Here is a 13,069-nt window from a genome sequence, read left to right as displayed (position 1 = left end):
GTGCCCAAAAAAGGACGGCCTGTGGCACTGGATGACTACAGGCCGATTGCACTGGTTCTAGCACACCTCAGACCCATAGTGTGCCCATCACAGGACCCTGATAACCTGCTATGATAACCTAATTCCTAAGATCTCTCTCACTCTCTCTCTCTCTCTCACACACACACACACACACACACATCCTCGGATAAGCCATGCATTTCCAAGCCGATGTCCAGCACATTATTATTGTCTTCATTGTGAGTGGCCAGTTTTTGCTGCGGCTGGCTAGCACTATCAGAGGGCTCCAGCTGAAGATCAGCTAACCCATCAACAAGCTCCATGTGGTTAGCCCAGTTACCAGTGAGGACTTTGACCAGAAGCTTTTCCCCGTCAGGTCCCTCAACTCAGAGAGGAGGGGGTCATGCCATACTACACTAGTCTTTCCCAGCACTTTCTCTACAAACAGGGTTTACCTCTCTTGGGTCGAGCACTGAAGCTGGCAACAAATGCAGCTCCTGCTCTGGGAGACATGGTGTGGTCCTGCTGCCTTATAAATACAATATTTCATTGTAAAGTCATGATAATAAGGAGCCAGGAGAGAGGATGTGACCTGCACTTACAGCAGGAAACCACAGTAATTTGGTAATGGCAAATCATGCATCAATATTTGATTGACTCTTAAAGAATGCTTACTTGTGCTTTCTAACGGAATTAAAAGTCTTTCTAAACATTTAGAAGAGGAATGTCTACTAAATGCATACCTAAAAGCCAATGAGAATGCTTGAAAAGGACATTCTTTGATTGTTTTCACAGTGCTTTTAGATGCACAAGATTTAAACTATCCTGCGTGTCAGTGATTTCAAAGCAGTGATACTTGTACCTTCTGTTATAAATCACCAGTTGCTAGGGGATATTTAGAAAGATTGTCTCACACGAAAAAATGGAAATTATATAACTGAAAAATTTCATCCACATGTTTGTGTTAAGGGATAAAATAAACTCACAAATAATATTGCAAAGTGGTGAGCACTGTGGATCAGTGGTTAGCGCCTAACTGGGTTCAGTTCCTGGCTGGGGGAGAGCCTTTCAGCGAGGAGTGTGCATGTTCTCCCTGTGTGTTGGTTGGAGGGAATCAACACACAGGGAGGGAGGTGCGGTTTCCCCCGCCATCAAAATATGTATATTAGGTTAATTCTCCTGTCAGCGCCCATGACCAAGGGGCTGGTATAGAACTAGAACTGGTCCCAGGGCGCCATACAGTGGCTGCCCACTGCTCCTCAGGGATGGGTTCAATGCAGAGATGATTGTCAATATTATATGACAATCATCATGTGGTTTTACAATCATGTGACCTATAAAGATTCTTCAAACAATGACAATGGGCATTCAAACAATGACAACGGTCACACCTCCAACCAACCTGAGTCAGCTGTAACACCTGAACACCATTAACAAAAATTGAAACACAGCAGCAGGTCATGTTTCCTCTGTTACATCTGCAGTTGAACTGTTTCTATAATAAGGATGCTTAACTCAGCCTGCTAAAGGCAGTTGTCATCAAACTGTGTTGGAAACATGCAGCTGATGTGTTAGCATTTTGGAAACCTACACAGAGACTAAGTTCTGCCTGCTAAGTTTTTCTTGCCACTGACTGCTTTCCATGGCTGCAGGGTAACTCAGGGTTGGGCTTTAGCATTGCCGGAGGGACAGATAACCCACACATTGGTGATGACCCCGGCATCTTCATCACCAAGATCATCCCTGGAGGAGCTGCAGCAGAGGATGGACGCCTGAGGTCAGTCACTTACTCATAATTTTTATGAAAAACTAACTGAAAATCTTCTGACCTGACAGGAAAAAATGTTTTGAACATGCAAAAAAAAACCTCAGACAAGCAATCTCCTTAAAGAGGATGATTTAAAGATAATCTTTCTCACCACTCACTGGAGACTGGATATATCAGTGCTTACTCCAACTACTTCACTGGATTACCACAGTGTAACTTTTTTGTGTATCTCATGCATTTTGAAGTGTTTTAAAGAAATTAATCCTGCAAATTCACCTTATCTATAATAAACAATCCATATGAACATGGATTAAATTCTGTTTGTTTAATCTAACAAAGCACTAGCCATTTATTTTGGCAGCTCTGTGGGGTTTTTTTCCAATTAAAACATACCACAATGAACCTTTAGTACTCTGCAGCATCAGCACTCACTGAACTCTGATGGTCTACACACTAAAATAGTAGTTTAGGTAGTGGTGGTATACATTATTTAGGGTGACCCACCATCTGTAACAGTCCTATTAAATGAACAGAGGGTGTGTAAATACAGTTCATCAGATCGTTTTCTATAATGGTCTATCAAGGAGGCTAAGGCAACCTGGGCCCACTCATCACTTTACTGGAGTGAAAGGCATACTGGAGACACAACACTGCTGACACTGACTGTACCTGACACCTTGGATCATGCCGAGTGAAGTAACTAAACAGTTACCTTAAGTATGAAACTAGAGAGCCACAGCTTCATTTGACATCAGTTTGGCCTTTCAGGACATTTGTTGGTGGTTTTCTGGTATAATGCAAAGGTGTAAACGTACTTGATTGCATCTCAACATCCCTGACTGTGACACCACAACAGGTCTTCCATGAAGTTGTCATTCAAGAAGCACCATCAGAATGTCCCTGTGTAATTTCAGTGAACTGTAACAAGTGTGTTGTGGAAATCTGTTCTTCACATTTAATCCCTGTACCCGCAGCTGTGTAGCGTTACTGTCAGATTACAGATGCTGGCGTAACACATTCACAGAATCAATCACAAGCTCTCAGAAGAAGCAGGCTGGGCATAATCACATTTAATTGATGGTCACCGTCTCCATGGTGGGCAGCAAGATTAATGCATTATGGATGGAAGGGAAGTCTAATCTCTGAGGAAGGATCTCTGATAGGACTGTGGTTCTCTATGACATTATAGAAGCCAGACACACTTCCTGTCACTGTTCTGGGACACTGTGGCAGAGCACTAAGCATACTTAATGCACCAGCTCCACTTAAGAGACTGCTTAGAGCATTCCAGCTGTCTCTCATGAACTCTGTTTTTTTGGAGGTAAAATTATGGATGTAGTCGGGACTGAACCCGCAGTAATATAGTAGTAGTAGTAGTAGTATGTCTCTGAAAGATTCTATAAAACTATCCAATAGAAATTGTCAATTTATATTTCCATTTGTCTCAGTTTTTCATTATCACCAACAGGAGTTCTTTGTTTACCTACTTAAAAGAAAAGTTCAACCAAAATGTCTACAGAGTTCTGCCATTTAATTTAACAACCCCCCCCCCCCCCCCCCCCCCCCATAACATCCAGAAATGACGATTGCAATAGCATTCTTTATAGTACATCATCCAAAGTAAATAAACTCCAATACATCCAAAACTCTGCTGCTTGCATGCTCAGCTACTCCTGCTCCTGAGATCACCCTGTCCTCCAGAAGCTCCACTGGCTCCCTGTCCCACACCACATCCAATTCGAAGTCCTTCTCCTCATCTACAAAGCCCTCCATAACCAGGCCCCTCCCTACCTCATCGACCTGCTCCACCACCACACTCCCTCCAGCAGCCTCCACTCCTCTGATGCCAACCTCCTGTCTTCACCTCTCAGGACCAAGCACCAAACCTTGGGCGACAGAGCCTTCTCCATTGATGCCTCCTCCCTCTGGAACTTTCTCCCCAAATGCATCCTGCACCGACCCATCAATGTTTGAAATCACTGATCAAAACCCACCTTTTCAGAATGGCTTTTAATCTCTTCTGATGTTTTTCTATATTTTTTTTAATATGTTCGTTTTATCTCTGATGATGCTGTTTCTGTTTTCGAGTGGTTCTTAATGTGTTGTTCCTTTTATAATGTGATGTAAAGTGTCTTTGAGTATCATGAAAAGTGCTAAATAAATAAATTAAATGTATTATCATTATTACCAACGTTGCAGCATTCTCCTACACAACTGAAGTAGATGGGGACTTGTTTTGAAATATAAATAGATAATAATAAGAAACTACAAAGAGACTACAAAACGTCACCCAACTGTCCATTTGCATGGGGGTGAGATAATTGTGGGTAAAATTTCATTTTTGGGTTAACTGTTTAAATACTGACTACATAATAATCATATACAGTAGTTATACTACCTCACCGAATTAAATTATAGATTATAATAATATTTAATGTTTTTATGGCAGCAGACATTTCTTCGCTCTGCTTCAGACTGGTGGAAATGGGTGTGTATGTATGCAGAGATGTAATGTGTGTGTCTGTGAGTTGGATCCCAGGTGGTGCAGCCTTTCTCTTAATTATTAGCAGTAATTATCCTCAATAATCCACACTGTACCTCTTCCAGAGTAAACGACTGCATCCTGCGGGTGAACGATTCAGACGTGTCTGAAGTTTCTCACAGTAAGGCAGTTGAAGCCCTGAAGGTTGCAGGCTCTATTGTCCGGCTGTATGTGCGGCGCCGCAGGCCAATGCTGGAGACCATCATTGAGATCAAACTCATCAAAGGACCAAAAGGTGGGCTCAGTCACACACACTTACAGTCATGCTAAGTCAGTAATATAAGTTAAGTTAATAATATTCATGTCTGTTCTGTGGTTGATGCTCACCGTCATGGTTTTAGATTGATTTCACTGGTCACTGTTACTGCAGCATGTTGTGTATAAGGAGTGTAAATCAGAAGCTTCATCATAATACCATTTATTATCGATACTTTGAAGAAGAATAATCTTTATTTTTTGAGATGATATGAGATGATATCATCTACCCATTCAGCACAATCCTTTACAGAATAAGCTGCCACCACGTTCTTTTCTGCTTTTGGTCTTAAAAGAGAAAAACAACATATAAATAGTTGTAAATCATTTACTTCAAATCGACCTCAGTAGCACACGTGTTTCATATTAAGTGGCAAGGACAAAAAACAATTGTTTCTTTCTAGTCGCCATTATTAACTGAGGTCTATGGTAATGTTAATTGTATAAATTAGCTCTCTGGAGGCTGGGCAGGAGGCCGGCTAAGAAGGCACAGGTCCTCTGGAGGCCTAATGGGAAGCCGGCAGGGAAGGCAGAAACCCTCTTGAGGATGGCTGGGAGGCTGGGAACTACTGGCAGATGTCGGCCAGTCGGCCAGACAGAGAAACAGGAGCTGGAGTCAGCCAGGCCGCCAACACAGAACCAGAGTCTGACGTCAACCTGGCCGCCGACCGAGGAACAGGAACAGGAGTTGGCCAGGCTGCTGACCTGGAACCAGAGTCTGATGGGACATTGGCCAACCCAGGAAGAGGTTCAGGGTCACAAGTTGCATCAGCTAATCCAGAGACTGACATCCGCCGGGACCCCCGACGCCGGAACTGGGACACTGGGAAGGCTTGGCTCTGGGGCACTGGGCAGGCTTGGCTCTGGGGCACTGGGCAGGCTTGGCTCTGGGGCACTGGGCAGGCTTGGCTCTGGGACACTGGGCAGCGGCGAAGATGAGCACCTGGGCAGCAGGGAAGGCAGGCAGCTGGGCACTGGAGAGCCACGCTTTCTCGTGGGGCAAGTCCCCCAGACTTCAACGAGCTCTGAAACAGTCGCTGGCTGGAAGCTAGCCAGCCAGTGGCTAGCTGACAGAGGAGCTGGAGAAAGGGTAGCATGCTGGTGGCTAGCAGATGCATGAGCTGGCTGGAGGCTGACAAAACCCACCTGGAGAGAAGGGACTGAGAAGCACAGGCTTGCTAACAGGCCAGGGTTCTTGCACCATTTTAAAAGTCAAATTTAATGATTTTTAAGACCTCAACAAATATAATTTAAGACCCAAAAATGTCATAACAATTTCTTTGGTAGAAAATACTCAATTTATTTTATTGTAAACACAATCAAAGCTCACAGTTGGCATTTTCATTTTTTTTTCAATTTTGTTCCATTGTGATGCAGAACAGAGCCAACATAACATACATAAGTTGCATTACGTTAAACAACACACTGCATTGCATGTAGGAACCATACAGAATAATAAAATAATAACACTTAAAGCAGTCTCCATCATGGCTCACTAGGAGCCATTTGTTAATCCTGCAAAAAGACTTTTTCGTTAGGAACCTTTTTTTTTTCCAAATAAGGAGACAGAATCTACACAGACAAGGAGACAGAATAATAACACTTCCAACACTTAAAGCAGTCTCAATTGTAAATACGCTCAATAATGAAAGTCCTCAAAACAGCCTGTCCCAAGCCAAAAGGTTGAAAAATAATGTACATAACTGTTTGCAAAACAACACAAATGTTATCACGACTCTTAACGAGAGAAACCAATGAACAGAGCGGTCCATTGTTTTGCAACATCCCAAATTCTCCTCAAGACATGTGGCGTAGCTCTGCCGCTCTCTTCTCAATTTCACAGTCTAGGTCAGGGGTACTCAATTAGAAACTCAAAAGGTCCACTCACCAAATTTCCAATCTGTCCAGGGTCTGGAACAGTGACGGTGTAATTCCAAAATAAGAACTCCGAACAAAAAAAGGCAGTAAATCCACAAAGAACACTTGAACTATGCACAAAGGATGATGTGTTCTGTCCACATCAGTGTGAAAAGTGACACTTTTTTTGTGCCACCAGTTCTTTAAACTTGGGCACAAAAGGTGTGAAGGCCAGGCGTAGACACTGGTGTAAGTGTTCATTAGTGAGTGTACTCCTGTATTTGTTCTTCACTGTAGTCATTGTTGAAAAGGCTGACTCACAAGAGTATGTTGAAGGGAAGATGGTGAGAATGTTCAGGGCCATTTTCTGCAAGACGGGGACACCTGCTGCAGGGACCATCTTCGTCCAAAGGGTTGCAGGGTCACAAAGAGATTCCTGCAGTGCAAGGTTTTCCTGAAGTTCGATCAGCTCTGATTGAAGAGAAGCAGCACTAGCCCATGGGCAGACCTTCAGGGCTTCAATCGAGAATTCTGTGATATTTTTCACCAGGAATGGATTTTCAATGCACAGTAAGACCTGTTTTCCCAGAGGGAACTCTCCAAACCGGGTTTCAAAATTTTCAATCAATTTGTCCAGGAATTCCACATAACTGTGATGCTGTGTTCCTGAAGCTTGACTTTTCAGTTTTGGGAAGTGAAGCAGGCCCTTCTCCTGTATGTCACTTTTGAATATTTCCAGTTTCCTTTGAAAGGCACGGATAGCTGACATGAGGTTACACACTGTTATTTTTGCCCTGAAGTTTCAAATTCAGATCATTGAGGTGGCAAGTAATGTCTGATAGAAATGCAGCAATTTCCATTTTTTCCTTGTTTTGCAGGAATTCCAGAAATGGTTTTGCTTTTGGACTCTTCTGATTCAACAGAAATGTTTCTAGGTCTTTCCGTAGTGTCCAAAATTGCTCCAGTACTTTGCCTTTACTGAGCCACCTGACTTGTGTAGAAGCAAATCATCAAATTCTGCATCAACCTCTGTGAGGAATGTGCGCAGCAAGCGATGCTGCAGAGCAGATGATGCCCTCAAAAAATTGACGAGTCTCGTTACTGTTGTCATGATTTCTGAGTACTCCTTTCCAAGGCTGGCACACAAAACCATCTGATGAATGACACAGTGGCATGCTATGAGGTCAGGGTGATGAACCTTTAAGCGGGACACTAATCCCCTCTCTCTCCCAGTCATACTTGGGGCTCCATCAGTAGCAATGGAAACAACATGCTTCAGGTCTATCTCTCGGTCTCTCAACATCTCCATCACTGCTTCATAAATGTCATCCCCTCTTGTATGCCCATGAAGGTTTGTGAGGCCTTACACATCTTCGAAGAATTCCCCCTTCTCTTCATCAAAAAATCTGACATCAACCAGAAGTTGGGCATTATCTGTGTTGTCTGTGGATTCATCCAAAGCCAATGAAATGCATTTAGCCTTTTTAACAGCAGATTTCATTTGGTCCAATAAATCATCAGCAAGGATTTCAGTTCGTCTTACTGCAATGGTATCAGAGAGGGGTATTTGATTTATTTTTTGTATGATGTCATCTTTTTGAGTTCCCTCAAACAGAGCGATTGCTATTTCATTCATGCACTCCGTCACGATTTCCGCATCAGTGAATGGTTTTTTGTGCTTGCCCAAGACCCATGCCACTCGCAGTGAGGCTTCAGTTCCACGCTCCTGTTGTGTGGCTGACCTGACTATCATAGTGCGTGTTGCTTGCTATGATGCTTGCGTTTGGCTTATTTTTCTGGTCCTTACCTCGGAGTTTTGTGGGTAATTCTGCTTGAAGTGGCCATGCTTTGTTTCATAATGACGTTTTACGTTTCCACTTTTGACAAGGGCAACTGTCTCATTACAGATTAAACACATTGGTTTCGTGCTCCCCGCAGGCAGCACAAATGCATATTTGTCGGTCCACTCTGTCTTAAATTCACGATTTTCGGAATCCACCTTTCGCTTTTTGTCAAGTTTGGAGCACGCCATGATTTTTGCTTTACTAAAGAAACAGGTACCGTTCGCAAATCTGACCGCGTTGTTGTAGCTAATGATGACCTGTGTGACCAAGGTGAAGTTAGTTTTAAGTTGGATATTCGATAGGTTTACCCGGAGCGAAGAAGAGCGAATGTCTGTCAAATATCCAACTTAAAACTAACTTCACTGCGGTACTGCGCAGGGCTATAAATTTCATGGTAAATTTTTCAAATTAGACTAATTATTTTCTATAGGTTTACTAACTGGTAAAATCATGTATTCTGTGCTAAAATACAACATATCTAATCTGTATTTACAACATAGCTTGATTCTGCATCTCTATTTACAGCTCATTAGCCCTTACGTGAAAGTTTACTGTTGCTATGGCAACAAGTGACAGCCGACATTAAAAGCTGTTAGCTAGATGTGCCCAACCATCCGAACAACAGCAACCCATAAAATCACAAATCGGCATATTTAGACACAATCAACTACAACTACCAACAGTTACACCCCTTAAACTCTGAGATAATGTTTTGTTACCTGATAGATTGTCAAAGTGAACATAGACTGTGACGTGAATAGAATAATAGTATGCGATTTCAAACACAATCATAACGTTACTTACACTGAAATGACCCAGCATGTCCTCGGCTCTGGAGTGACCCATGAACTCCGACCCATAGTAGCGGGAGATGACATGGTGTGTGCCCGTCTCATCATCAGTAATCCAGAACCGCAAATGAAGGTCCATTTGTTTGCTCTTTGTCGTTTTATTCATGCTTTCGTCAAACATGATAACATATGGCTTCTCACTAATGCTGTGCAATAGCTCCTTCTTGATGAAAGAAGCGATGCAATATTTGGCGACATATGCCATTTTATTTTCACCACAGGTGAATGACTTTGCAAGCTGGGAATCGGGGAACATGGCAGCAAAGACGTCATTTATGTCCTCGTTAGATTTAAATGAATTGTGCCTCATCACAGTATGGAGAACCCACAGTACCTCTGCCTTTTGGGTCTCTGGCGGTGAAATGAAGCTTTTCATAGCCGACTGAGAGGTGCATCTAAACTTGTAACATTAGGTCGTGCTGCAAACAATGCAGGGATTAGCCTGGCCCTGCTATGGCTAGCTGCTGCCATGTACCGCTGGTGCTTTCCTCCTTTCATATGCGACACGACGGCTTTGAGCCCCATGGTCCCTAACGAAAATGTCTTTTTGCAGAATTTGCACATTGCCTCATTGTTGTTGTCAGCCGGCACCAACCACCTCCTAAATACATCCTCTTCCATCCATATGTCATTAAATTTGCACTTCCCCATCTTTGCATGTTTAACCGCTCACCTCGACAACCGTGTAATGGCGACACGCAGCCTGACACTGACGTACCGTAAAACGGTGGAGTTAATCGCTCAGTTAGTCTCATTTACTACACGGTCTTTGTACTAAGTTAATCAAACAAATACACACTATTAGATGTTTTATGGTGGGCCACTGTGCTTTCCCATCGGCATTAAATGACTGTCTGGAAATATAATACCTACATCAAATTTACAGTAAATTTAATACAATTTAAGACCTTAATTACCCGGATTTTAATTTAAGACATTTTAAGACTTTTTTAAAAAGGACCCACGGGAACCCTGCAAGCTTGGTTGAAGGCTGAAGCTTGGGCTGAGAGCTGGGTGCCCGGGACTGTCTTTAGCCCACTCAATTAGAAAATTCTGCAGCAAAGATTTAGAAGAACACCTGCATGCCATATTAAGGGTTTCCTGTCTATATTCCCTGGACAGGGCCCTTCTCCAATAACTTTGGATGCACAGGAGGGTATAAGACAGATCATAAAGTTCTTCTTTAAACAGCGTCCGCTGGGTCCCCGACTGGACAGATTGTACTGTAATGTGTAAAGTAAGGACCCAAATGCAGCATGTGGGTAACCAGGAGTAGTTGATATGCAGTTTTAATGATCAGACTCAGCAGGATCAGAGCAAGGTGATCAAATTACAGAAATGTCTCTTAACAAAGTCTCTGATGGATTCACTGATATGGCAGACGGAATCAGGAAGGATATTTGCCAGGTGCACAGTGCATTTAGCCCAAACACACTTGCAGTACAGAAGAACGAGGGTTAAATTTACCCGGCAGAGGCAGACAGGTGACAGGCTCTTGAAGGCGGAAGCCAGCAGGTGAATATGCACACCGTGTACACACAACAGCAAATGAAGCAACACAGTAAGAGTCTCTGCTCCACAGGAAGTCACATAGAAGCCGAATGGAGAACTCACTCTGTAGCGTAGCAGTGGAGAGTTTACGCTGGGCAGTCACAGATAGAACAGTATCCAAGGAAGTAACAGGAACTCTCAAAGCCGGGGACAGAAGGCAGGTGAGTTTACTGGGGATCAGACGAGATGAGTTGGTCAGAGGCATTCAGGGTTGGCAGCAGGAAAAATGAGTCCGGAGAAAAGTGCTGGAGAGTCTTGTCATGAATGACAAAGAATAATCTGGCAATGAGTGTCTGTGAGGCTGGAGTATATATACCGGGTTGATTGGTGATGAGGAGCAGCTGTGAGAACAGGAGAGTGGAGTTGGCTGATTAGGTGAGAATGGCTGGTGACAGGGCAGGCAGAAATGAGCAAGTGACCAGCTATGCCAAACTGTGACAGTTAAAAGAGATTAACAAAAAACTAAATAGGATAAAGAATTTGGGAAAAATATCAGTCTCTCAGTCTCAGTTGTCTCAGTCTTTACACAGAGGTCTTTGTGCCCTGAAGCCACTACTCCCCCACCTGGTCACTGCTTGTACCAGGTTACTTTAATTGCTGACACAAGTTTGATAAAAATGTACACTGATGTGAAGTGTCTGTAACTCCAAACTCAAAGTACTTTCACCTACAAACTACTTAAAATACTTCAGTACATTTACTTAGTGTAAACTAAACCCTAACCACCGACGGAGAAACAGGAGCTGGGCATGTGACAGCACCTTGTTGTGTTATCACATGAAACTGCAGTTTACTTAACAGAAACTCTCGTGCTGCAGGGCTCAAAACAAATGGTGTTGCATCGTCCTCCTCCTCTGGATTGACAGAAAATGTACTTATTGAGAACAGACAATCCCAAATGATAATTTCAATTGACTATGACAGAGCACGTTTTCTCAAATCAAATCAAATCAATTTTAATTATATAGCCCAAAATCACAATCACATCGCCTCAATGGGCTTTTGCAATCTGTACAGTGAACGACATCCTCTGTCCTTAGACCAGAGCCGGCCCTTGGCATAGGCTGTATAGCCATCATCTACGGGGGGCGCTGCAAACGGGGGGAGAGAAAAAACAAAAACTATTTTTTTTACCAGTGCTATTACTAATACTATGTCAAAATATTATATAAGCCCACAGCAACATAACTTCATAGCAAAGCCTATTAAATAATGGAGAGGCCTTTTTTCTGGGTTCCTGGCTGGCTCGTTGCACTGTACCTGCTCTCTGTCTGTGAGGGTGGGGGGCGGGGTCGAGAGGCGAGTTGCATGAATCTGACCGGACCGTGACATTTAGAGACATTTATTGATACTGTACGGAACTACAATGTCCAGAAGATTGAAACCATCCGCGACCAGGGAAGAAAAAGGAGGAAAGAGGAAGAAAAACATGAAAAAGAAAGAGGTACAGTAACGTCAATGTGATGAAGTGAATGAAACTAATATGCATCGTAGTTACCGTTGTTGGAGCAGAGTGTTAACTTGCTAGCTTACTTTGGACGATAGTAGCATTGTTTAATAATCAGTAAATAGCTGAGTCGACGTAAGTTAATGTTACTCCCACCTTAAATTCATCAGGGACATTTGGAAAGTTAACGTCAGGCCTGTTCAGGTGTTTTTTAAAATATTTCAAAACTACCTCCAGTGACAGAGCATCAGGTGCTCCTGTCCCCTCTACCTCAGCACAGCAGCGTGACAATATTCTTTAATATGTAATGTTATATGCAATACCTTATTTATATTGTATTTTTAATTCATTTTATGTCACTTGTTTTCGTGTTGACTGTTTTTATTTTGTATGTAAATAGAATATTCTTTAATATGTTTGTGCAATGCCTTATTTATATTGTATTTTTCATTTGTTTGGTGTGATATTTTTGACTTAAAAGAAATAAAATCTTGAATACATACATGCAGTTTCTGTGTGAGTGTATGAAAATTGATTGTGAAAATGACTGCAATGCAAGGGGGCGCCAGCCAAAATCTTGCCTGGGGCACCAAATTGGTCAGGGCTGGCACTGCCTTAGACCATCGATTCGAGTGAGGAAAAACTTGCCATGTTGATGGAAAAAAAAACCCTTTTAACAGGGAAAAAAAGAAGATGGAAGAAACCTCAGGAAGAGCCACAGAGGAGGGATCCCTCTCCCAGGACAGACAGACATGCAATAGATGTCGCATGTACAGAACAGAACAACAAAATCACAGTTTACAAGTTGCAATGACAGAATATCTGATACAAATTATAATATATGTAAAGTTTGTTGATCCAGGAGACGACTGAGCAGGCCGAGGCATCGCCAAGTGGTGTTGGAGCCACACGACCTCCTCTCCACCATGGTGACCTGGAAGAGGGCAGGACACA

General features: G+C 42.8%; 1 protein-coding gene across 1 annotated transcript in view; it reads left to right on the top strand.

The window, feature by feature from the left end:
- Positions 1–13,069, top strand: part of dlg2 (discs, large homolog 2 (Drosophila)) — a 188,610-nt gene that overhangs the window by 120,524 nt on the left and 55,017 nt on the right. Inside the window, exons 5-6 of the mRNA XM_073479714.1 lie at positions 1,653–1,777; positions 4,376–4,545. Of these exons, the coding sequence (XP_073335815.1) occupies positions 1,653–1,777; positions 4,376–4,545 (295 nt within the window). The remainder of the gene's footprint in view (positions 1–1,652; positions 1,778–4,375; positions 4,546–13,069) is intronic.

The sequence above is a fragment of the Pagrus major genome, chromosome 13 (assembly GCF_040436345.1).
Source record: "Pagrus major chromosome 13, Pma_NU_1.0".
Lineage (NCBI taxonomy): Eukaryota > Metazoa > Chordata > Actinopteri > Spariformes > Sparidae > Pagrus > Pagrus major.
The sequence above is the reverse complement of the archived record's forward strand: the minus strand, read 5'-3'. Positions and strand labels throughout refer to the sequence as shown.